The sequence below is a fragment of the Neolamprologus multifasciatus genome, chromosome 22 (assembly GCF_963576455.1).
Source record: "Neolamprologus multifasciatus chromosome 22, fNeoMul1.2, whole genome shotgun sequence".
Classification (NCBI taxonomy): domain Eukaryota; kingdom Metazoa; phylum Chordata; class Actinopteri; order Cichliformes; family Cichlidae; genus Neolamprologus; species Neolamprologus multifasciatus.
The window spans coordinates 5361955-5387839 of NC_140459.1; the positions used below are offsets into that span (position 1 = coordinate 5361955).

Consider the following 25885-nt stretch of genomic DNA (forward strand, 5'->3'; position numbering starts at 1 on the left):
ACATATCATCTCCTCCTGTAGCTGAAACAGCATCATGCAGGTGAATTTAATTATCAATATAAACCAAAACATTAGCCAAATGTTCCAAAGATGTACCAAAACCACAGTGATTGTCATGTTCGCGTACCGGCAGGCAAGGAGAGAAGGATCCAAAATGCAGGTTTCAGTGAGGCGAACTCAAAGTAACCGCTTTATTAGCAGGTTGCCGGTAAACAGCGGACCAACTAAACTGGGAAAATACAAAGTACAGAATGAAGGTGAGTAGACATTAACGATGCGACAGAGAACAAAGGTAACACAGGGCTAATATACACACACATATACGTGTTACATTCCCCTGAGGGGTCTAGGCGGTGAGGGGGAAGTAACAAAAAGTGTCCGGGTCAGAAAAAGGAGACAAGGAGGCATAAGGGTTAAATTAAAGAGTTTTATTAAAGTTTCTATTAAAACTAACTGAAAGAGATGGAAAAGCCGCTATCACCATTTAAAGGAACAAACAAAACTCAAGCGTTGGTCAATAAAGTACAAAATAAGTCAAAAAGAGAGCAGCTCACTAGATACAAACACAGACACGCAGCTCACTAGCTGCAACCACACTAATGGCACTCTGGCCCAGAGCTCACCTTTCCCTGGGCTTAAATACTTTTAATTACTGATGTGAGTCAGCTGTGTAAAAGGGAAAGGTGGCACCTCAGGCAGAAGCAATTGAAGGACACTCCCACACAGGCACCTTCAGGAGGAGGCCCTGCTAGGGCCGTAACAGCAGTAATCAAGGGATGAGGCACAGGAGGGGAACACACCTGGGAGAAATCACAGCTGACGAGACAGGGGAATAGTAAACCGAACCTCCAAAGTAAAACAGGAAACCAGAAACAACTTACGAGGAGGCAGAAGATGCTGCACTTAATCTAGAATAATAATCAACACTATAGAAACATACCAAAATATAAAGAACTGAAGAAGCTGGGTCAGAATGACCCAGAACCGTGACAGTGATATTATACTTAGCTGGTAAAACATATCTGTGACGTGGAAAACAAATATACAGGTATGATGCTTTCAGTGCCTGTGCAGCAGAACCTTCATTATTCCAATAAATGAGGAATTTTAGCTCATATCACTGCTCAGGAGCTTCAGCTCTGCGGTGTTGGTGGGTTTCCTCATGTAAGCTGCTCCAATCAAATCCTTCCACAACATTTTTGGTGGTGCTCATTCAAAAATATCACCATCCATTCTTCGGTAGCAGAAGCTGTGATTAAGCTAAATGTCTTGCTGTCTGTCATGGTTTGGTTCACAGAAACATATCCTAACATTTCCTTTGAAGTATTATTCAAGAATGCATTGCTCCATCAACGACGGTGAGTCGTCCTGACCCCAGTGTAGCTAAACAGACAAACAAAGACACCATTATGCAGGAATGCAATGTTTTCTCATCTCCAAACAATTTGCATTCAATGCCAAAAGTTCTATTTTAGTCTCAACTGAAACGTTGTTCAAACAGATGTTTGGCAGGTCCAGGTTATATTTAGCAAACTACAGATTTAGACCAGCTGCACATTATTCCGCATTAACATGAACATTAGCAGACATGAGAGGATTTTTCCCTTTCCCTAAAGTTGCCCCCTTTACTACCTTTTTGACTTTTATGATTTCCTAATACACGCCTTACTCTCCGAGGGATATTTGTTGTTTAATCGCTCATTTGATGGTTAAAAGTGTTTTCTTGTGTTTGTAAATAATCTGTCAGTGTGATGAGCAACAATTTCCTCAGAAATGGAGTCAGACTCTGATGGATCCCACTGCTCTTCAGATAAAATAGGAGCATCCATTCACACCTTTCATGGACTGAAAACACCTGAAGGACTTAAAACCAACTGCCAATTCTTGAGGTTCATAGACCTTTGGTACTCACAAATGACCAGCTATATATTTTTGTCATATTTTATTTTCACTGGGTCTCCTTTGTGTCCTATGTGTGTGTTTGAGTAAGAGTTGTGTGTGTTTCGGTCATTATTTGTCTCAGTTGTCAGTCCATGTTTGGTGAAGTTCACTGTGTCTGTGGTGAAACTGACCTGTGTTAAAAGTCCAGCTGATTGCAACTGCAGGAGAAAGTATGACCGCGTGCGATCCGGCTGCAATGTGGTGCTGAGGGGTCAGAACTGTGGGCCGCGGCACATACTCGGCGCTGAAAGGTTGTAACGACACATTTACAACCAGGGCCCTATTTTTGCAAACACATTGGGAAGCTTTCCAGCGGATCCTTACCGTGTGTGTCTGTGAGTGCATGTGTGGTATATAATCTTACTTACATTACTGAGATATGATCCAATCAGACATGTTAGGTCAGCATGTTTAAAATCCTCAAAAATGCATATAATTGTAAAACAACTTACATTCAAATAAAATGGTCATATATAAAAATAATTTTATTACATTAAAAGTATACTTTATAAATAATATATCATTATACAGCTACAGAAGTATTTACACAGCCTCAGTAAGGTATTGCACTGTTATCATTATTATGTATAATAATTTTTATATTTTATAATGTTTTACAATACAAAATGAAACAAAATTAGTCTTTTGGTTGCGCATAAAATGCTACACATGAGCTGCCAAGAGCTTAGTGATAGCTAATAACAATAATAATGAGTTACATTAGCTAAACTTTGTAAGCATTTTAGGGTATAAAAGTGCTATTAAAGTGTTAATATATATTATTACTTTCAGAAAACTGTTTTTAAAGCCAAAAACCAAACAGTCAAAACCCCCTCTGTGGTCTAAAGTGGACCTCAGAGGTGTTTATGACTTGGCTCTGCTGCGGTCTATTTACAGTTCATAGCCTGCTATGACGTATTACACTCTCAGTCAAATATAGATGCAGTGCCCTGCAGAAGTTATCGCATGTGATCATTACACACCAAACAGACTAGTTACACACCAGTTAATGCAAATAATCTCGATACCTACAGCTGTTTCTACACCGGTCATTTTAAAATGTTGGTTAAAGTAAATATTTTTCATTTATTTGACGTGAATCAAGCAGCTGTTAGACTTCCTCACTAACCGACAGTTTCCCAGAAAGCAAATTCCCCATAAACCATGGAGTTTTGTTTTAACAAGGGGAATTTTTCCAAAGTTGTTTTCTTAATGTTTAGAGGTTAAACGTGGGAGGTGATTTTTTTTCTTCTTCTTACACATCGACCACCTGCTTCCTTCCCCTTACACAACCTGATGGCTCACAGTTAAATGTAATAGAAGCTTACATCAGTATTCGCCATAGTGTAGTATTTTTGTGTTAATCTATGCAACAGAAAAACAGAAAGCATTTAAAAAGCAGTAATGTACAGTTGCAAAATTAACTTGTGAATAATATAAATCGTATGTGCTCAACTTTCAAATTTAATTTCTATTCAGTTCATTTTTTAACGTGGGAATTCACAACAAAAGTTGCCTCAAGGTGCTTTGTGATTACAGTGAAGACTTCAATGATCCCCTATCAGTCAGCACTTGGCGAGAGTAGGGAGGAAGAACTCCTTTTAACAGGAAGAGATCTCCAGGAGGCTTTTGCATAGAAAGCATAGAAAGACATTTGTCTCTTTCAGCTTAGTTTTGGTAGACTTTGTTAACTTAACGCTCTCCTCTCCCCTCCATCTCTTTCGTGTTTCTGATCCCTCCTTTCCCTCTACTCTTCTTACGCGCCTTCTCCAGCCTCACCCTCTCTTTCTCCATCATCCAGTCTCCTCCCAGGTAACTCAAAGCCTCGTCAGGTTGCCTACGAAGCTGTGGCCGTGGGTTGAGGAGTGACTGGAAAAAGGAACAGGCCAAATGGGTGAAACATGCAAACTGGGGAGCTTTGGGAATGTGCTTCTTCTTTTCCAGTCCAGCCTCATCCAGATCCTGCGGGCTCTCTGTTTGTGGCTCAGCCCACATGTCCAGTTCATCGTTGGGGCTTTTACTTCTTTCAAACCACTCTTGATATTTCAGGTATGAGTGGCAGTCGCTGGCCGTTTCAGCCCAGGGGTGGCTGCCGGTAAGCATGGCGTATGTCAGGATGCCCAGCGCCCAGCTGTCTGTACTTGGCTCCACGGAAACCCAAACTCTCTTTTTCTTCTTCTCTTCACCATCCTTGATGCCATCATTTCCATCAGTTATATTGCTGCTGTCAGTGTTTCCTCGAGCAATCTCAGCCTCGGGGGTGCAGTAAGGAGAACTGTACCAGACTTCTGGGATCCTGGTTCCCCTGGACTTTACCTGGGTAAATATTGATTTGCCACATTTAAACTGATAGTGGATGCAAATATGGATAAATTAGATGAAATATGCCATAAGTCTTGTGCAGAACACATCTGACCCATATGCGGCTGCTTTAGCGAACAGCTTGTTAATAGACCTGCCAGCTAGATGCTATTGTTATTTATGTTAGTTTAGTCCTTCGTACTGACCATGCCAAAGTCTCCCAGTTTGACCCAGCGGCAGGCAGAGTCACAAAGGAAGACGTTTTCTGGTTTGAGATCTCTGTGGACAAAACCAAGAGAGTGCAGGTGGGAGAGTGCACCACACAGTTGAGACACCACCCGCTGACAGCAGTCCTCCTCCATACCAAGCTACAGAACAAATGGAGAAGAAGAAGATAGAAATATAAAATAATTATTTCAAAGTCTAACAAAACAAATTGTTCAGGAATCATAAGTCCTTTGTTAAAATCTTTATACCTCAGGTATGATGACTTCGTACAGATCACCGAAGAGGCTGGCTTGCTGGGCAAAGATGTAGTGTGATGGTGTGGAATAGGCTATTCCCAGAGCTCTGGTCAGGGAGGGGTGTGTACAGAATGACAGGGAGAGGTTATACTCCCTCAGGAAAGAGAACAGGGAAGTAGAGTCACGAGGGAAGAACTTCAGAGCCATCGGAGTGCCTGAAAGATCCAAAGATACTGTGCTGATGTAGGTGTGTTTTTAGGGGATCTTGAAGCCATAATGTGTTTGTTTAGCTCCTCACCTCTCTTTCTGTGTACAGCCAGCATAACTTTTCCATATGAGCCTTCACCCAGCAGCTTCAGGACCTTGAAGTGCTCTGATGTGTCCATTGAGTTCAGAGACTGAGCCGTCAGATGACACATCTCATCCAAAAGTTTTGCGGCAGCCTGGACAAATAAACACAGAGTACTGTAATTACACCAATGCTCTTTCAGTGGTTTCTTTGTTTTTTTTGTTTTTGTTTTTTTTTTCTTTTTTTTGTTTGTTTGTTTTTCTTTTGTTTTTTTTGTTTTTTATTGTTTTTTTTTTGTGTTTTTGTGTTTTTTGTTTTTCTTTTGTTTTTTCTTTTGTTTGTTTTTCTTTTGTTTTTTTGTTTTTTATTGTTTTTTTTTTTTGTTTTTTTTTTCTTTTTTTTTGTTGTTTTTGTTTTTTGTTTTTCTTTTGTTTTTTATTATTTTTTTTGGGTTTTTTTGTTTATGTTTTTTTGTTTGTTTGTTTGTTTTTCTTTTGTTTTTCTTGTTTTTTTGTTTGTTTTTTTTTGGGGGGGGGGCATAAATTCAGTAAGACCTTTGGCTATCCCAAGCAGCTTTCTTAGATCTCACTCACCATAATCAGTCACTCAAAAATCTGTATAAAGGTGTCTAAAAATTGTATAAAACCTATGTGACAAGCCAAAAACAACATGACCTTTATTAATTTGTATCAGTCAATACTAGTAAGAAATCAACAGGTAATCTCTTAAATCTATTAAAAGATCTTTACCGCAACAAAGTAAGTTGGGTAAGTGCTCAGTAGGTTTCAGGAGTACCTGATTATGTGGTTGCTTAGAAACCTGCATAGTGATAACATTTTATATTAGTCTTGCAATTGAGTGTTGGTGGTTAATTTAAAACCCACATCTAATTGAATAGGGGGGGTGAGATAACAAGACATTAAATCAGTATAGACTGACTGGTAAAATCCAATGAAAAAAAGCTTCAAGTTTGTTGACTAAAGAAAGCTAAAAATATCTTTTTGTGTTTATACTCTGACTATGAACCTCCACTGTGTACAGGTGTCAGTGTAACAACATGATTGGCTAATATGGTTCCTGTTTAACAGGTTGTGGGTCCTTAGGGAGCAGGGATTATTTTCTCTCATAGATCTCTATTCATGAGTGTCATGTCTCCTACTTGTATGTCTTTGTTGATGCAAAGCTTAATGGGTGGGAATGTGAGAAATCTGCATAATAAGATTTCTGGGTAAGTAATGTCCCTGTGTAAAAGCAGGCTGAATAAGCAGGTTTCTTATATTTCATGTAAGCAGATGATGGTGACAAGACTATTTATTGATATCATACTACTGACTTCCTAAAATATTTCTCTTCTGAACTGAATCCCTCGCAGCTCTTTGGAATGTAACACCACCATTGCAGGGATGATCGTCGTCATGGTGATGCTTGAAATACTCGTTCCCGGGTATAAACATGTCTGTTAATAGCCTCGTTAAATCCCCACACACAGTCACACACACAGCAGTGTTTTGTTTTGTCTGGTGATGTTTCCACTACAGCTGGCACCCTCGGGCCTGGGTTAGTTTGGATTAACTGTCACCATACGCATCCAGACAGGGAGCGGCTCATTACAGCTCATCAGTGAACAGCTCAGAGCCGTCAATGTGCTGCTCACAGAGGCCGTGAACCCTTCACTGAGGCTTTGTTCACACTAAAAGAATGACTCGGATCATTTTGGACAGACTTGCTCATCTGCTACCTAAATTCTTCTGCCCATAAAATCTGGTAATTTCACCCTTATTTGTCTTTAATTTCATAAAAGGGCCCCAAGAAAGAGTTACATTACATTAGAAGTTAGCTGGGAAGAAATGTAGCGTATTTTTAATAATTTGCACTAAATTAAGTTTGCATTAAGTTTCGATTTTAAAGAAATTATGATTATAACTTTGGCAAAATTCCAAGTGCCTTCCTAAAATTACGGAGTCCCGCAGGGGACATGGGAGGAAAAAAAATTAAGACGGACATCAGATATCTGACATTTACACAACTACATTTACGCCTCAAAATATCTTAAAAGTGTATTTTGTGACCCAGAAAGAGTAATATTACAACTAAGTAGCTGCCGCCATTGTTGGAATTCAACTTTTGCGAGATCTCGCAAAAGTTTTGCGCAAAAGTTTTGCGAAAAAAGTTTTGCGAGATCCCGAATTTGTTTTGCGAGATCTTGCAAAAGTCCATCTTAATTTAAAGACGAAAAAATAAAAACTGTTGCAACATCAGTGGGTGTCATTTTATGCTCTCTAATCCGCCTCCACTGGGTGGTTTGTGTGGAAACTGAACTCTAACCCTCTGAGCGTCTGTGTAATGCCCAGATTTCTAAACTATCAGAGATAAATGGCAGGACCATTTGATCCTTTGCAGCAGTTTATATGTAATTTGTCAGATAAACAATTTAACTAAATTTGACTTAAATAGTTCCAAATTACAACAACAGTCACCTCAAGGTGCTTTATATTGTAAGGTAAAGACAAAAACACAGAGAAAACCCCAATAATCAGACAAGACACCCTGTGAGGAAGCACTTTGGCAACAGGATCAGTAAATGAGGGAGTAAATTGCTTGTGACTTTTTAAAAATATAACATCTTTGTTATTGTGTTAAAACACACAGTATACATTTTAATATGCTTCTTTTATCTCTAAATATGAAGGTACATGGTTTAACTGAAGAGCAGGGATCATGATTCCTGCTCAGATAACAGGGAAAAATCCAAAGTTTTCCATTAGTGAGACTAAATGCAAAGAGGCCGTTAAGACGATGTTTAAAGAGCAGCATGGCTGACGCCCTCGGAGGTCAGAAAGATGTGAGATGAAGTCAGGATCAGTTTCAGCCTGACCAGAACAACTCCAGCAGCCCTCAGTGGGATGCCGGGCTGAGGGCCCACGTAACATGAGACAAACACAAAGCTGGAGCAGTAGTAACTGATGTGTCTCAGAGATAAATGACCTGGTGATGTCCTCTATATGAAAGTGGATCTCTGGGGACCACAAAGCACCTATGACGATAAGATGTCCTTTCTGTGCCTTTTAATGTGTCTGTGTGTTTCTTCACCTTAGCAAAACCAGAGACTGATCTTACACCATGAAGATTAATAACATACAAAGGATGCATAGAGTGAAATAATCATACTTTAATGAGTGTAGTATATGTATATCTCTATGTCTGTTCCCAAACTCGTAGATTACTGCTTCAATCTTGAAGAAACTAAGCCTATAAGCTACTTAAGGTACCAAGATTTGTAGCATTTGTGTGGTAATACAAAATATTTACTTCAATTACAAACTACTGTTTGTCCAAATGCACGTTATATGTACATTTTACTGACCACCAGACGATTTAACTGTTAAGAACTGGCCAGTTTTTGACCATGTTTGCCATAAAAGGCATTGCTGTGAATGATGGGTGTGGTCGTTGTACTCATACCTCTGCCCAAAATCATATTTTGCACTAATTTAGCAATTAAGCTATTTGGGTTTATGATTCACATGTAGATCAACATTTACAAATAATAGAAAACATGTGTAAAACAATGACTGGAAACAGCTGATGCTGAAATGGGCCATAAAATACATGATGTGGCCATTACCATACCATCACTTTTTATAGTTTACATGGTCCTAATGAATTTCTAATGGTTCCAAATTCTTAGTAATTAAATATATTTTCTTTAAAATTCTCAACTGTAATTGGGCCAAGTTTGATGGGCTCGACATATTAATGCACATACACTGTGAGTGCAGTGTGCATTGTATCCAGTTACTCTATTTAAATTATTTTATTTAATTTTTTTAAATGATTGGATGAGCCAGTGTATTTTTTAAATTAAGTTTTCCAGAGGTAATTTGGGTTTGATTGGTCCAGGTTAGGACAAATCAATAATTAAAATGTCTCCTTTGAGAATAACTGTCCTTGTTACACAGGATACTTCTCCGGCTCTGACTTACCGTCATGTTGCTGCAGTTGTTCAGTTCAAAGTCGGTGATCCAAAGCTACGTTCACCTCTTCATTTAGCAGGTGCACCAGCTGGTAGAGCCTCCACGCCGAGTCTTCTTTCCACCCACCGCACCAAAATGCAGAGTTGTCGCAGCAGGCAGAGTTTGGTTGTAGTCTGCACTCAGTCAGGAAAACCCTTCGACTGGATTGCGAGAGGCTTTCGTGGCTGCTGCTGCTACAACCTTTATCCCAAAGTGATCTGTCCTCACCTCCCCGCCTCCTCGTGTCCTCTCTTATTGCAGTGAAAGGCGGATCCTGAAGGGTGTCATGCATGTTTGTCTGTGCAGAAGACCGTATGTTACCTCCAACCTGTCATTATTTGGGTTTTGAGTTCAGTTGACCTGCGTTTTGGACCAGTTATCTCTGTTGAACATTTCACACATTTTACAATTGTGAATAATTTCAAAATTGACTTAAAAGCAGTTAACAATCCATAAGTGGCACATGACTCTCTATAAAATAATCTTTAGGGCACATTGTCATAAAAATAAAGTAAAAAAAACAGAAATTTGTAAAAGGTATGACACATCTTAAATGGCTTTTGTTCTCTGCTAAAGAATAAATGTTGGTGGTTTGCAGTGTTGGGAAGGTTACTTTTAAAATGTATTCCATTACAGATTACAGAATACATGCCCCAAAATGTATTCTGTAACGTATTCCGTTACGTTACTCAATGAGAGTAACGTATTCTGAATACTTTGGATTACTTAATATATTATCATGCTGTTTACAACTACGTAAATGTACTATTGCTGTGATTTATTACTGTTACTGAAGGTCCGCGGCTCCGAACTGTAGTAAAGGGACCTCTGGCTAATACGGTGGGTTCTGTGTTGGCTCGTAGCCGAAAACTAGCTTTACTTTACTTCAACTTTGCTAGCGAGAGACAGAGAGAGGCGTTGAAAGGCTGCTCCAACGGAAGTTATTGTTTTTGGAGGAAAACACGAACACGGTGTACAGTCGAGTCTTAATAGCTTACTTACAACTGGGCTCGTCAGGCACTCTTCTTTTGCTCGATGACAGCTCGTACTTTTCCTTTTTCTCCCTCCCTCGCTCACAGACACATAACGGGTACAGCAGTCCATTCTCCCTGCAGCACGGACTACACTGCCCATCAGGCTACATTCTTTAAAGCTATACCTGTAGCATTCTGCCTATTAGCTTAGCACACCACCACCAACAAAAAGGCGCTCTCTCACCCAGGAAACACGCACAGAGAGAGCGTCACCCTGTAACCATGGCAACCGTAACGCTGCCACCTGGAACAACAGAACGTAGCTGTCAAACAAAACCCAAACAGGCCTGACCCGCCACAATATGAAACAGGGAAGTACCGCCGTGTAATCCATTTATTTCAACAAAGTAACTGTATTCTAAATACCACCTTTTTAAACGGTAACTGTAACGGAATACAGTTACTCATATTTTGTATTTTAAATACGTAATGGCGGTACATGTATTCCGTTACTCCCCAACACTGGTGGTTTGACAATAGACAGCTGCAGCAAAGGACAATGGAATTAGTCTGGATCCAGGGTATAGTCCTGGATAGCTGGATAAATGGTTAAGAAAATGGATAGGTGATCAAGTCAAAGAAAAAATCTCAGTCTGATAAAAATGTATTACTGCTGTGACTGGAATGCAGATATCTGAGATCTGTTATTTATTTTGAATACCAAAGCTTGAGTGGTGTGTTTTTCAATGCTTTCTACACCACACCTCAGCGCCACCTAACAATGGTAGACATGCATACTTTCAAAAAGAAACCCTAGCTTGGAAGAGCATGGAAGGAGAAAGTACAAACCCCCACAAAAATCTGTTGCTCTCAAAGGAAAATGTAGTCGACGGTTGGATTCTTTTCCTCATGCAGTCATGTTAGGTTCAGCGCTCACTGGGAAGCATTTATTGCACTTACAGTAATGTATTGGGTTGTTTTCAGCTCCCACACGTAACTGTGGTCTACTCTTCTTGTGCAGATGTGGTGAAGCAGAGGACATGGAACATATGAGACTACATTCCTATAATGACCCAAATATTTGAAATTGCTTAGCTCGTGGGGCTTTGTGATTTTAAATCAACAAGTGTCATTCAAAAGAAGCTGAAGAATCTTTATTCAGCCTGTTTCTAATCTGTAGCATGATCAGCATGTCTTTTATGTTCCTCTTTTTCTTTTTTCTCTGTCATCTTAAATGTTCACCAGCTGCTCTGAACATTGACTTGTAAACACCAGTGAAGTGTCCTCTGGCACCGAGATGAAGAGCATAGTAATCTTAGTAATCTATGAGGAACTGAACCAAACTGAACATTGGTGTCATATTTTTTAATGGTACCAATACAACGAAAACTATTTTTAATCAGCATATTGTTGTTTTGGTTATTCCCTCCTCTGCTGGTCCCTTGTTGCCCCGTTGGTCACAAAGTCAACACATTAGCACACATCATACACATACAGTCACGCCTTTCTTCAACCCTCTCTAGCTCTATATCCAGTGAAAGGATTCTCCTGTAACACCCGGACCCCTTGTGATTTCACTGATCCTGCTCTCAGCTGCTACCACCACAGTCCACACATACTGGACAACTGCAGTGTTCCTCTGGAGGCCTCATATTAGTTACAGTGAAAGTCTGTCTGTGGGTGAGATCATCTGTCTGCGCCTACATGTCAACACGCTCATATGCAATCCTCATTATGCAAGCAACACGGTGTCACTTCAGTTCAGGGTTACAGGTCGCAGCTGGACAGTGGCAGTCGGTACATTCCCCTCATGTGTCACCCGGACTTGTGTGGGCACTTTTACCCCTGCTATTTAAAAGTTTTAGCGTTCCACTGACATGTGTGGCATGTTTGTGTTTTCTACTCAAGAAGCTGGGTGTATTTATTCAGCTTTAGGGGGAAAAGCTGTATAAAACCATGTTCCATTTTGGGTTTCAGCAGATATATATCTATATATATATAGATATATATCTATATATATAGAGATATAGATATCTATCTATCTATATTTCTATCTCTATCTCTCTCTCTCTCTCTCTATATATATATATATCTATCTATATATCTATATAGATATATATATCTATATATATATCTATATCTATCTATATATCTATATAGATATATATATATCTATATATATATCTATATATATCTATATCTCTCTATATATAGATATCTATCTATCTATCTATCTCTATATCTCTATACATATAGATATCTATCTATCTCTATCTCTATATATAGATATCTATCTATCTATCTCTATCTCTATATATAGATATATATATATCTATATATATATCTATATCTATATCTCTCTATATATAGATATCTATATATATCTCTATATATATAGATATCTATCTCTCTCTCTCTCTCTCTCTCTCTCTCATATATATATATATATATATATATATATATATATAAATAAAAAGGGAAGTCAATGCTAAAGTGCCCTGCATTTCTTCTAATAGCCAGCAGGGGGCGACTCTTATAACATCAAATTACTTTTGACTTACAACTCAGTGAAGATTCCTAATGAGTTTATGGTCTCAGTTAAAATAGAGATATGCTTTATCTTACTCAAAGGTTGGGAAATTACTGTGTCAAAGCAGCCAAAATATAAAAATGTCATCTCTGTGTTTCCGGTGTCAAGCTCCTTTTTGGATCTTTGGATTCCCTGATGGTTTGTTCATCACGCCTTCATGGACTCAACAATTTTGGATTTTGTGTTTGGTTTGTACAATCAGTAATAAACTCTCCCATTATGTTTGTACTTCTGTTTCCTGCATCGTGCACTCAAAAATATACTGAACTTAACACAGGAGATTGTGATGATCAAAACTATTAAAAACACCAGTGCTGAGGTTTTTCTAACAAGTGAGGAGCAAATGTTAAAGTAAATAATTAAAAATGTCTTTAATGTAATTATATTTAAAAAACAAACACACACACACACACACCAAAAGTATCACACTGAGCACTTACATCAGTTTCTAAGGCAGTTTTATTAATGACTGTAAAACAAGACATACAAATATATAAATAGCAATATGATGGTTTATAGAATGATAATAGATATTATTATTAAATATTACAAAATACTTTGACATAGAAAAATGTTTAGCTGCAGATGCCTGCATTTGCAGCTAAACTGACATACAAATACATAATATAAAAGCTTATAAATAGTAACCTAATTATGTACCGAAAATAACAATAAAAAAAACACGAACTGCAGGCACTGTGAGTGTAAACAGTCTGAGAGGGAGTAAAGGTCACGGGTGACAGTACCTTAGCACAGTGCATCAATACAATACATTTTCAAAGGCGACATGTAAACTGTGACATACACGTATTTTCTTATAAATAGCAAATTACATTAACGTACAGTACATTCCGTTTCCTTTTCTTAATGACAGGCAGCATAAAGAAAATCCCAATAATCCAGTAAGATTTCTCTAATTTTAAAAATGCTGAAACCTTTATCTTGCATTTTTTTGAACTTTTTCTGTAGCTCTACTCTCTACTCACCACTTCTGACATGCTAGTAGCTTCGTAAGGCTGTACTTGAACTACAGTGGCTATTTAAGAGTGCTCACAATAACAACGACAGTACATTCTGGTGCTAGCAGATTTACAATGTTTCTCAGATTAGCATGTTAGCAGGCTAAAACTGACTTATTAGCACAAAACACAAAGTTTAGTCCAGCTGGGAGTTGCAGTATTAAAGGCATTTGTTAAAAATAAACTAAAGTGAAGTAACTGAATTTTAAACAAATAAACAAAATACAGACAAGACGTCAAGACCGTTCATCTCAAGGGAGACATCGACATCTATTACCCCATCACTGTTGAGACGTTTAACTCAAAGTTCTGTATCATGGACCTCAATCAAATATGAAAAATTTCAGAGTAATGGAAAATTAAATATCATATCCTGCCACAATATGATATCAGATATTCAATATTTTTTAGTCCAGCTCAAATGCTGAAGGGAAAATCATAAAATGTGACAGTGGTTGTGTAGGAAGACATCACATACTAGTTTTGTCTTGGAGGCTTGAGTTTAATGTTTTGGACAGGGGGATCGTCTCTGGAGTTGCCGTAAGATTCTTTTTGACCAGTGACAGAAGACTTGTAGCCGGTCTGAGATCTCTACAGAGAACCTGAGAGCCTCGAAGGCTGTGGAGACGACCGGGAGGGAGGGAGACGCCGTCTCAGGAACTTGTTCACCGATCTGAAGATGGAAAGAAAAAGAGACAAAAGTCATTTGTTGAATCTGAGAAAGCACAAAAACTGATTGTTTTCTCTTCACTCTCTGGATGAGTTTTAATTGGAATGAATACATTTAGCTGTGGAGTTGAATGATTAAATGTCTGTTCTTAATTTGTTTGTTTCCTTTTGTTAATCTATATTTTGGTCATTGCTTTCTTTGAGAGACAGGAAAAAAGAGTAAGATTGTTTAGTCACCAATGAATTTAGTCTTTATTCTTTTATTTTTTTAACCTAGATGGTGATTACATTATGTAATGACTATGTGGTCAAAAACAACACAAAAAAACTAAAAATCAAAAGTTAAAGTTTTACATTGTTAAGTCAAACACTATCTTTTACATTTTGTAGCCTTATTCCTTAATTTACTTTTTGCTCTAATATCAACAGTATCAGTTTTCAGTTAAAGTTAATATTAAATTAAAGTGTAAGAAATCTCTTGTGTGTCATTTTCAGTGGATTTTCTTTCTAAAAACAAGCAAACTCAGTAAAATCAAGCCATACTGTTGCTCTCACCTTTTCTAGAAATTTTTTGGTGAGATCGGACAATTGCTCGAGGTGGTTGCTGGCGCCCTCAGCTGCCTGAAAGGGCACACTGACATTTACTTGTGCAGTTTTCAACCACTTGGTGTGCAGCCTGAAGGACTCGGCGTACACGTAGAGCTGAGAGAGAGACTCGTTAACCTGCGGAGATGTTAAGGCGACAAATTAAGTGAATATCTTTTAAACTTCGATGCATTTCAGTGCATTTCGACCGTTTAAATCACTGATAGGAGAAGCTGGATGATTACCTTCAACGAGCTTAGATGGGCAGCAGTGTGTTTTATTACAGGAAGACCGTCCAGTTTGTGTTCTACGTCCATGAAGGTCACAAGGTCGGCTTCTGGCTGTTAAAATATAGCGAAAACGGAGGTTTAAAACATAACCACATTTCCTTATAATACTTATTATACAGGATTTTTAATTATTAAACATAAACTCAAATGCTTACTTGAATCAAATAAGACATTTTTCAAGCTTTCAGTTTACAGTTATGCACTTTCACTTTTGGTGATTTACTATGTTCTTTAAATGACTAATTTTTCACTTGCTTTATTGAAAAGCGCACAGCCAATTCTCTCATTTACCGAGACATTTTACAAGCCTTTTGCACGAACACTCCTACAAAGTTTGTGCTCGAGTGTATCGCCTCAAATTTTTCTATTTCTTAGTTGGAGTCCAGTTTTCAGTCAGTGAGGAAAGATCTGATTTATTTTGACCTAATAACAACAAGTTTTGAAACAAAAAAAAAGGTTCTCAGACAGAAAAGCCAACATGGATCTGGCACAGGAAGTGTAAAGTTAAATCTTACCAAACCGTGGAGTTTTTTGGAGGAGGCGATGATCTTGTCCAACTGATGAATCATTGGTTCAAACACGCTGTACGGACAAGGGGTGGGACGGGACGACGAATGGACGAATAGCTCAGCCAGTATTACCAGGTAGAGAAGAAAAGAGGTGGCGTCATGGAAAACTGCAAAGACAAGAAAAAAGGATCAAAATAATACGTTACAATCTTGTGTATTTCATTAGGTTCTGTGGCCTTTCGCCTCATCAAAACACAATCAGCCACATAAAAACACCAGCTCCGCATTTATTCAAGGCAAAGGATCGAGCTGAGTAACATTCAGCTGATGCTGCTCCCAGCTGCACACACACACACACACACACACACACACACACACAGTCTCATAACAGGTGGCTACTGGGCTGCATTCATGTTGCAGCAGAAAGTATCACAGCTCAACCTCTTCCCCTCTCTGCGACCCAGACGTGCTGCTTCTGAATCAGATAGAGAAACCACAGAGCTACATGGAAACTTGTTTTCATTTCCAGCCTAAATCTGGACCACATGACCCACAAGATTAATCCTGAGGCAGCTGCATTTGTCACGGCACTTAGGAACTATTACACCATCAATCTGATGCAACTGTAGGTACATGCTAGCATTAACACCAAAGCGTTTGTTGGAGATCAGATCTAACGAACAAACAAACAAACAAAAAAAATCAAACCTCACACCCTCAGATATCAGATCCAGACATAAACAGTAATTCGAAGAAATCAGATAAGAGCAGGAGCTCAGATACGAGATAAAACAAGCATGGACGGTGGTTTAGACACTAAAGCAGGTCACTGTTAGCATTTAGTGCTGAAGGCGTGTGGGTGTGTGACAGGAGGAAGGAGAAAATTTTCTGCAAAGTGATAGCCGGTGTTTCCCAGAAACACAAGCAGCATGTTAACAGGTTAGCTGACATTTTTCATAACACTGTTTTTATTTGACCTGCATAAAGTCTTTTCATTTTTTTTTAAATTTCAGATGCTGTTTCAGGTAAATCACATCTCAGAAGTGTCACCGGGGAACAACATCAGCACAAACTGCAGCTTCAAATGGCTTCAAGTGGTCGCTGTCTTTTCCCAGCAATTCTTTTTGAAGCAGTCAAACATGAATGGATGAGTACCTTAAAAGGAAATTTTAGCTCATACTTGCTGATATTATTCAATTCAATTCAATTCAATTTTATTTATATAGCGCCAAATCACAACAAAAGTCGCCTCAAGGCGCTATTGAAGAAATTTATTTCTATGATCTTACTCCACGGCCACGTTCATACATGTGAAAGTCTCCGTCCCGTGTCCTTCACTTATCTTTATCCCAGGTGTGAATTGTTCACAGGACTTAAAAGAAGGACGCGTCTGTGGAAAAGGCTCCGGCCAAGGCGCCAATATTATGCTTTCAGGTTAAATGTAGAGAATGCAAACAAAGTTATAGCAGCAACCACTGATTAGCCCATACGGACATAAACCCAATACAAAAAGCAAGACGACTACAGCTGATTTGTCTATAAGACTGTTAAAAAACATTCTACTCAACTCACAGCAAATGATACTTTGTATCCAGTACCACAGTCTCTTATTTTAGGCTGAATGGCTACACTGACCACTTTGGAAACAGAAACTATGAGTTTGCCTTTTTACTATCATACAAAGTTGTTTTGCTGAATTTGGCAGTTGCCTAATGACACATTAATGCCAGATTTGCCATTTTCCATCAATACCTTGTTGTAGCTCTGGTTTTGGTCTCCACCGGTTTCTGGGGAAATTATCTGTCTCTTTGGCTGCTAAATGCTTAACTATGTAAACTCTATTCAAACACCTTTCCCCCCCAGTTTTTCACGAGTCACAGCTACCTCCTGCTGCCCCATTTAGGTTAATGAAGCAAAGGTTGAGGGCTGTAAAACAACAGGCAATTAATCAAGAACACCAAACTGAACTATAAAGCTGAGGGGTACTTTAGATATGTCATAGAAGCAGCACAGTGTTTATATTTTACGGCCATCCCATTTAATGTTTACGTATGAACAATAAAAAAAAAATTAAGTCTGATGGACTGGACCTCCGTGACTGAATACCTCCTACTGTGCTTAGTTAATCCCTGGAAAGAAGAACCACCCAGATGTTATCTGTTTGAGAATGAATAATTGCAACGAGTCTTCTGTAGTTTGTTTTGTCTCTATTTCATAAACTTCTTTTCATCGTAACTGAAAGGAGTAACCCCAAAATCAAGATTAGTTCATGTCTGCAGGTCTTTGTAACTTCAGAAATCCCATTATGCAGAGCAACAAAGAAATGAACTGTCCGTTAGTGTTAGATCAGGGATAAGGAATGAGAGGTATGCTGTGGGCTTTTTTCCCCCCAGCCTGCTCTGGGCCTCTTGTTGGAAAAGGAGAAGGGAGCTGGCGCAGAGGTCTGACTCAGATTAATCTCTTGGCGGTGACATCACTGGGCAGATGCCCCGGGCTGCGCTTTTTAGAGGGAAAACATCCACTTTGTTATGAGTGTCGGAGCACTTGAAACACTTTTACTGCCACTCAGGCACTCGGGGCAGTATGCTTTATGGGCTAAGATTTGAGGTCAACAATGAGGTAAAAAGGGTAATCGTTTACCTAAGAAAACAAAGTGAAGTTTTTGTGATGTTTCATCCATTTAAAATTAAAACGACTTGAATATTTAAATTATTTTACACAGTTCAGTAAAGGTGAACATTTATTAAATGTTTCTACTTATTTTCTTCCCTATATTTTAGGTTTTATTTCTTCCATTTTTGCTTCTATAGTTTTTCTTTCTATATTTCTATATATTAGCTTTATTCTAGCTGCTGTCGCTGGAAGATACGTTTCAACCTTGATCTAATTTGCTGGTGACCTTTGGTCCGACATTATTCTTTGGAAGTCAGATTCCATCTCGTGACTTTGGCTGATCAGGAAACGGCAGGAAAGCAGAAGGTCAGCAGCCAGACAGACGTATTCCCGGAATTTTGATAAATAGTGCTGAGCTGTGACTTTAAATGTTACAGTAATGTGATTACAATGTGAATTCTATCCTCCACTTTTTAGTTACTAAACCCAGCAATGCTATATGATAATTTGGGGCCTTTTTCTAGCTCTGAATGCTCTCTATTTAACATTCACCCTCCAATAAATGCATTGGAGAGCAACTTCAGCATCTTGCCCAAGGATGATTTCGCATGCAGACTGGAGCAGCTATCAAACCACTAACAGCCTTCTGATTAATAGATGACCTGCTCTGCCTCCTGAGCTACAACTCGAAGTAGGTTAATGGAGTTTTGATTGTCTTGTGAGTTTAGCCTGTGGAACAAAACAGTGTTCATTTGCTAAAAGACTAAAAATTTCATAATGAACTTGTAAATGGCCTGTATTTGTATTACTAGTCCCTAAGGGCCCCAAAGCGCTTTACATATCCAGTCAACCACCATTCACACACTGGTGATGGCAGCTACATTGTAGCCACAGCCACCCTGGGGCGCACTGACAGAGGCGAGGCTGCAGGACACTGGCGCCACCGGGCCCTCTGACCACCACCAACGGGTGAAGTGTCTTGCCCAAGGACACAATGACCGAGACTGTCCAAGCCGGGGCTCGAACCGGCAACCTTCCGATTACAAGGCGAACTCCCAACTCTTGAGCCACGATCGCCCGAAGATGTAGTATACTTTTATGTCTTACTGACCAGTAACCAACCAGCCTCTCCCTATTTGTTAAGATAGCACTTGGTCTTAGTCCAAATTAAATTCACCAAGATCACATCCATATGGCCCTTTGTTGGTCTGGGAACATGTACTCAGTGTTTTAGCTAAAGAAAGCTTAGATAATACGCAAACCTCCCATGATCCAAATAAGTGTTTACTAATGGATGGATGGAAGCTGAGTCACTGAGGGCACCAGTGTCATAATGCTGAAACAAAAGATGGCTGTTAAATCAACGCATCTGGTGAGATGTACTTTTACATTCGCAATGTGACTATTAATTAACAAACAATAGAGCTGTTTGTTAATTAATGTAACTGAAATTGATGAGTAATGTAAAACCCCACACCCCCACCATGACACACCTTCTTCATCTAACAAGTCAATAACTTTCTTTTCTTCTTAAAAATCTCACTATAAAGAGTTTTGCTCTTTCACTCTTCATCTGTTTGTTCCTGTTACGAGTGCTTAGTATTAAATGCACAGGGGGTCAAGAAGAGCTGGGAAACAATATTTTTCCGTCATCAGCATTCATGTCTGGATCTTGTTACAGAGCTAAAATACTGCATCAGAGAACAATTTAATACTGATATGAGTCAGACATCGACCACCAGACAAAAATATTGCTGTCTGCTCTTCACTTATCCTCAATTTTCCCGACAGCACAAAACCTCGTGGCTTGATTGTAAGAACAACGTAGTTTTTGGATTCAGTGTTGAACAAGATTCAAACACTAAATAGTTAATAACAAAAGTACGAGCAGTGAATGCAACAGCAGGCTTCATGTTAAAATGATTTTCAGTTAGTGAAGAGCTCAAAATGCTTCATTTAGTTATTGGAAAATTACTGAAAAAGCCATCAGCAAAACCCAACTGTCACACTAAGAAAAACATCCTCCAGCAGTGCTGCGTACACTCATGTATTTGGCAGAGTAAACAGCTGCGACAGCATAACGGCACAGAACAAAGTTGCTTAAGAAGCAGAGTGAATGGGCCACCTTTAATGTGTTTAACAGGTCATTTCATCAGCGCTCGTTTACCCACGCACGAAACATCAACACACGCACATGCGAGCTCTCACATAATCACAAGCTTCCACCGTTTCCGATCGCGTTCGTGCGCTCTTTTCTTGCCGAGTCAGGCAAACAAACACTGGAGTTTCCTGTGTTTTCTCTCTGACACACTGAGCGCCTTATTTCTTCTTATTTGCTCTTCTTTTACTTTGAAGACCGTCCAGTGAATAAAGTGTAAAGCCTGAGTGGCGGGAGGAGCTCTGTCATCTTTCTCCAAAACCATCAAATAAACAAGAAAATGGTAACTTTGTAATAGCTGAAGTGTGACGTTTGGCTTTCAAACAGCTTGTTTCAGGAGCAGAGTGACAGCACTAAGAACGTGTTTATACGTTTTTTTACCAAAACTAAAATAAAAAACACTTTGGATGCTTCAGATAAACATAAATATATAATTTTATATTAACAGTGAATCAAATGATTATGTAGTCTAAAAGGTGGCACCCTAAGGTGACAAACCCTATAAAATTATAACCTGACTCCTCTAAAAAGCTTTACACTTTAACAATCCAAAAGTGTTTACTATTTACAAGCCACATACTTCCTTTTAGGGAGTGGAGGTGGAGACCTGGAGTAGAGTTACAAGAGTGTGAAAGTTGCACTTACAAAGTGAGGTGTAAGTTCAGTCACTCTGGATCATTCGGGATTTGAACTTCAGCGTCTGTTTGCCTAAACTTCTTTTTATAGGTACAATTTTACAGAGCTACAAGTGCAGAGTTGAAACTAGAAGAAAGAAATTGTTTGACCCAAGAAAAGCCAAAGAGAAGAAGGGCATGAGTCCTGCTGGTAGGATTACGCTCTAGCATCCTGGAAAGTACAAAAGTTCAATAGAAATTTACGTAAGCCCAGTTTCAAATTACTGTTACACAGAAATGCAACAGGAAGTGTGCTGAAAATGCCACTCTGCCGGCCTAACAGATGTGCCATGTCATTGTGGCTGATTGGTTTATTGCGTAGCATATACATAACTTGTGAGGTTCTTGCAGCACTAAATTGTTGAATCTATCCAAACCTGACATGAACAAAAGCATGTAAATGTCAAAATATTGCTGATTTTCATGCTATAAAAATAAGCTAAATAGGGGGAAGAAAAAAATTCTTAAATATAAGTTGCATTGATTTAATTAACAATTCTTAATAATATTAAATTAGCCAAACATTTATTTTACTTTGTTTTTCAAATTGCAGAGCATGACTGTGTGCAGTTTCAATTCCTGCAGCATCCTGTTTACTGACAGGGTGACATCACTCCAGTATGTAGCTATGTACAGACTTCACTGGAATTAATCTTTGCTCTGCCCCATACAGCTAATCCATTTATGTAGCATAACAAGGGGAAACCTATTCCTTAAAATGACTCATACTCACTACAACATTATAAAAAAAATAATCATAGCCAAGCTTGAAATCTCCCAAGAAGCTTTGGACCATAATGGATAAATATTGAGGTTGTTTATATTGAGGTTTAAAAAAAAAATTGGAGTGGATGAGTTGCAGTACCATTTTTGTCCACTTGGGCAAGCTGGTATATGAGCTGACTCACTCCACAGCAGAATCAGGGTTCAGGCCCCTTATAGTGAGTCTGCAAATTACATTACAGTAAATGCTGGTGATGTGCAATGATGACATCACTGTCTGATGACCTGACTAGTAGCTTTCACAACCTTTGGATAAACAGACTCTGGGTGCCTCACGGCTCCTGTTTTTGTTACTAGTCATCATGTTTTCATAGTTAGTTGATGATCCAGTAGTTTTTGACTTAGTAAGAGTGTCATGCAATACCAAACTGATTGGATGAGCATCAAGGAAATATCATTCCCAAAGCACAGATAAAGAGAATACAGTTAACACAGGCTCAGTTCTTTAAAACGACTCCAGCTTTTAATGTTATAAACCTGAGATGACCGCGCAACTAAAGTTATTTTTCCTCCTGTCACTGTGACTGATTACCTCCAGACGACTGTGTGAAAGCAAAGGAAAAGTGGTGTTTTCATGTCAGTAAAACTGTCAAAACGTTTTTTTGTTTTTTCTGCTGACTACAAAGGAAAACCACAGAGCCCACCTTCACTGCCCAGTGACCACAGCTTCCTTTTCATTCATAAATATGTGCGCCAGTTACGCAGCCATTCATTCCTGTTGCTGTCAGAAACTAGGAAGTCCACGTGTAGTGTTGCCAAATCTCTCGGCTAAGCAACAACAACAATTTATGACTTTCATACGCTGTGTTGACGTGATGATTGCCTCTGTAAAACACTAAAACAGCACCATAATGTGAAGTTATTTTACTTCACTTTGATCCTACACAGCACAGTTTTATAACTGAGCAAAAACTAACTAAACACATTCATGCAGTACTATTTTAAATACCTCTACTTTACCTGAGTAGTTACATTTTATACAACCTTGAGCAGTTACATTACAGAGCAGTTGCCTGTAAATTCATGTGTCAGCATTAAAGAGTAGGTTGTTATTTTAGCCAAACAAATGCTACTTTCTACAACACTTTTAATACCCTAAGCCCATTCAGCTTAAAGTCCTTGTGTACTTAAGCAACTTTACTTTTCACATTTATCTGTGGTTACCTGTTTTTAATCCAAGGATCTACTTTTTAACCAGCTCGAACAACCCGGGAAACCCCTAAGACACAAAGACATGCACACTGACACACACACAGCACCAGCCAATCACAGCCCAACCTGAAACTAAACAGTGGCTGATTTCTAGAGTTCAAATTAAACATTTAAGCACTTCAAATATCACTTTGAGTTTAATTTCAGCCACAGACTGCCCGAGATTTAATCATCCATCCATCCATTCATTGCCTCCCTCTCTCCACTTCCTTTAGGCTAAAAGTAAAAGTAGGAGACCACGTGCAGCAAAGCCCCCCTTCTTCACACAAACATTCACTCTCACAGTCACTCACACCTCCCCCTCTTTCTTTAAAAAGTAACTTAGACCAACTTACATTTCATGTTTCTGCTCCTGCCGTAGTAAACAAACCTTCCTCCGAGTCCAGTGTGAGTACAGTACGTGTGAGTGATTGTGTTTGTGTGGACAAATGTAAAAGTTCCCTTTTATAGCATAGAGCATGACACATCACCTGAGTCATCAGCCATCGTCGCCATTTAGGCATCACACCCACGCTGGCCAACCACCCCTCCTCTTAACCCCCCCCTTTATCTGAAAAAGCTTCAAATTTCTTTGTTTGTTGAGGTGATTCTAAATGGAGGAAATGATAAATTAAAAAAAAAGCAGAAAATACCAGATTGAGCAATTTTCCTTTCCTCCTCTCTCTCTTTCTCTCCACTCTTATGTCATCACCTCACTTTCTTATTTTAACTACATTAAGTTTAGAAAATAAAACTCAGTTTGCAAAACACTGAAAGAGATTTAAGAAAGTAAATGTAAACTCTGTAGGAATGAAAGTGGCTTTAAATCAAAATATAATTTGTACAACAACGTATTAAATAAAAGAGGATATGGTGATACTTGCAGGAGTAAGTAGCGCAAACAGCGTGACCACATCCCAGCAGCGTTGACCATTAATAATAAATGTAGAGAAGGTGAAAAACATGAGGAGATGAAGAGCGAGTGTAGCTTCGTGCCAGGAGTTAAGTCAATACTATTCCCAGATAATAGAAAGTAATACTCATAAAGGAGGAAATCTCACTTCTGTTTCTGACACTTTTCTTTGTATTTGATTTTCTGGAATTTCAAAAGTTTGGAAAAAGATGATCTTTTATTGTCATTTCGTTAATAATCTCCTGCCTGGGTTTAAAAAAAAATTAAAAAAGAGCTGAGGCTGTACTAATGAATTTCTTCAGAGTTGCTAGTTTGCGTATCAAAGGGATCATGTCAGTTCCCCCTGCTGAAAGTCATCTCTGTAGTGTAGTGATGGAAATGTTCAGATTTAATCATTTTGTTTGTAAGCCGATTAAAGCACCTATTTGATTATGGAAAATGATTATGACACAAAATGTAAAATGTTCATCATTAGCAGCTTTTTCGTGTGAGGTGGTGGAGACCAAAACAGAGGTAAAAGAGAATTAATCTTGGCCTGACTCACACATTCAAATGGAACATGACGTAAATCAGCGGTCCCCAACCCCCGGGCCTCGGACCGGTACCGGGCCGCGAGAGTTGAGGCTCAGGTGTGAAATGTATGGTTTTCAGGGTTTTTATCGGTTTTCAGTGTTATTTTGTTATCGTTTTGATCGTTAACTCGGTTTTCCTGGGTCTTTTCACGTGTGTTATGAATAAATTTTCTTTTTTTCGGTACCGGTACTAGTTTTATTTTGTTGTATTTATCCGCGACACATTAAAGGCCGGTCCGTGAAAATATTGTCGGGCATAAACCGGTCCGTGGCGCAAAAAAGGTTGGAGACCGCTGACGTAAATAACTGTTTGCAAATAAAGCTGCCGTATGAACATTAAAGAGGATAATAATATATGTAGATCTTGTTGCATTCAAAAACTAGCCCTAAGTGTTCATGAGAAGCTGTGCTTTAGATTTAGATTTAGATTTCTGCAGGATTGTCTTCCAATGAACAGTTATAACCCATGGTTGAAACAGGAAGGGGCTCTCCTTGGTCAGAACTTGCGGCAGATGAGTGAGAAAAACGGGACAGAGACCAATGTGGACTTTATCTCTATTTGGACCAGTCAGGTGATCCCTGATTAAGGAAGTGTTAGGACGTGGACAAAAAAAAAAGCCTCAGGACAATAAGGAAGTACGTTCTAGTTGTGACCAGCAGGAAACCACCACACTCACAATAGAAGTAGTGAGTTGGGAGTGTAATTCTGGCATTGAGTCCAGGGCACAAGGACACCACACTCAGTTATCACCCTGGTTACAAACAGGAAATGGTGTTCATTTTGACGAACAAGCAATCAATCACATCTGGCATCTTCTTAACTTTTCCCAAGTTTTCATCAACTTTAATAGGCTTTGCTTTAGTAGGCAGTGCGTTTTCTCACCAGATCTTGGAAATGCAACCTTCAGTGTCATCTTCTTCAGGTCTTAGGTGCTTTCATCAGGTGGCAACCCTCTAATTGCACCATAAGGTTTTAATCCTTTGACAGTTTCTGGTCCAGTCTTATGTTAAAAATTCCACATTTGCCCTGATTTAAAACAGATCCTCCTTCTAATAAAACTATCTGCCTTTAATTCAATTAAAATCAATTCAATGTCATTTGTATAGCTCCAAATCACAACTGCCTCAAGATGCAATAAGGTCAAGACTAGGGGTGGGTTTTTATAATCGATTTATCGATTAAAATCGATTCTGGCTTGGATTACGTAAAATCGATTCATTAAAATCCTGAATCGATTTATTTAATATAAATTTATTTTGCCCGAAATGCCAGAATCTCTGGTGAAATCTTACAAAATTTCAACAACCACCAAACAGCTAAAACAGTAAATGAGAGC

General features: G+C 38.8%; 2 protein-coding genes across 2 annotated transcripts; both read right to left on the reverse strand.

Annotated features, from left to right (window-relative positions):
* Positions 1–2408: 2408 nt before the first annotated feature.
* Positions 2409–9465, reverse strand: LOC146492713 (serine/threonine-protein kinase SBK2). The gene is made up of 5 exons (XM_085147947.1): positions 8979–9465; positions 5005–5149; positions 4719–4921; positions 4449–4610; positions 2409–4257 (listed from the first exon to the last, which is right to left on the reverse strand). The coding sequence occupies exons 1-5, from the start codon at positions 8982–8984 to the stop codon at positions 3634–3636; spliced, it is 1140 nt and encodes a 379-aa protein (XP_085004073.1). The 5' UTR covers positions 8985–9465; the 3' UTR covers positions 2409–3633.
* Positions 9466–12458: 2993 nt separating this feature from the next.
* Positions 12459–23606, reverse strand: il11b (interleukin 11b). Its single transcript, XM_085149105.1, has 5 exons — positions 23420–23606; positions 15651–15811; positions 15091–15186; positions 14816–14983; positions 12459–14264 (listed from the first exon to the last, which is right to left on the reverse strand). Exons 1-5 carry the CDS (start codon positions 23424–23426, stop codon positions 14094–14096), a joined length of 603 nt encoding a protein of 200 aa, XP_085005231.1. The 5' UTR covers positions 23427–23606; the 3' UTR covers positions 12459–14093.
* Positions 23607–25885: the final 2279 nt, after the last annotated feature.

Coding starts and splice junctions, on each gene's coding strand:
- LOC146492713 (XM_085147947.1), bottom strand. Junction 4,922..5,004: donor GGCTGTACACAGAAAGAGAG/GTGAGGAGCTAA, acceptor TGGATCTTTCAG/GCACTCCGATGGCTCTGAAG. Junction 4,611..4,718: donor ACGAAGTCATCATACCTGAG/GTATAAAGATTT, acceptor TTTGTTCTGTAG/CTTGGTATGGAGGAGGACTG.
- il11b (XM_085149105.1), bottom strand. Junction 15,187..15,650: donor CCAAAAAACTCCACGGTTTG/GTAAGATTTAAC, acceptor ATATTTTAACAG/CCAGAAGCCGACCTTGTGAC. Junction 14,984..15,090: donor CCCATCTAAGCTCGTTGAAG/GTAATCATCCAG, acceptor ACATCTCCGCAG/GTTAACGAGTCTCTCTCTCA.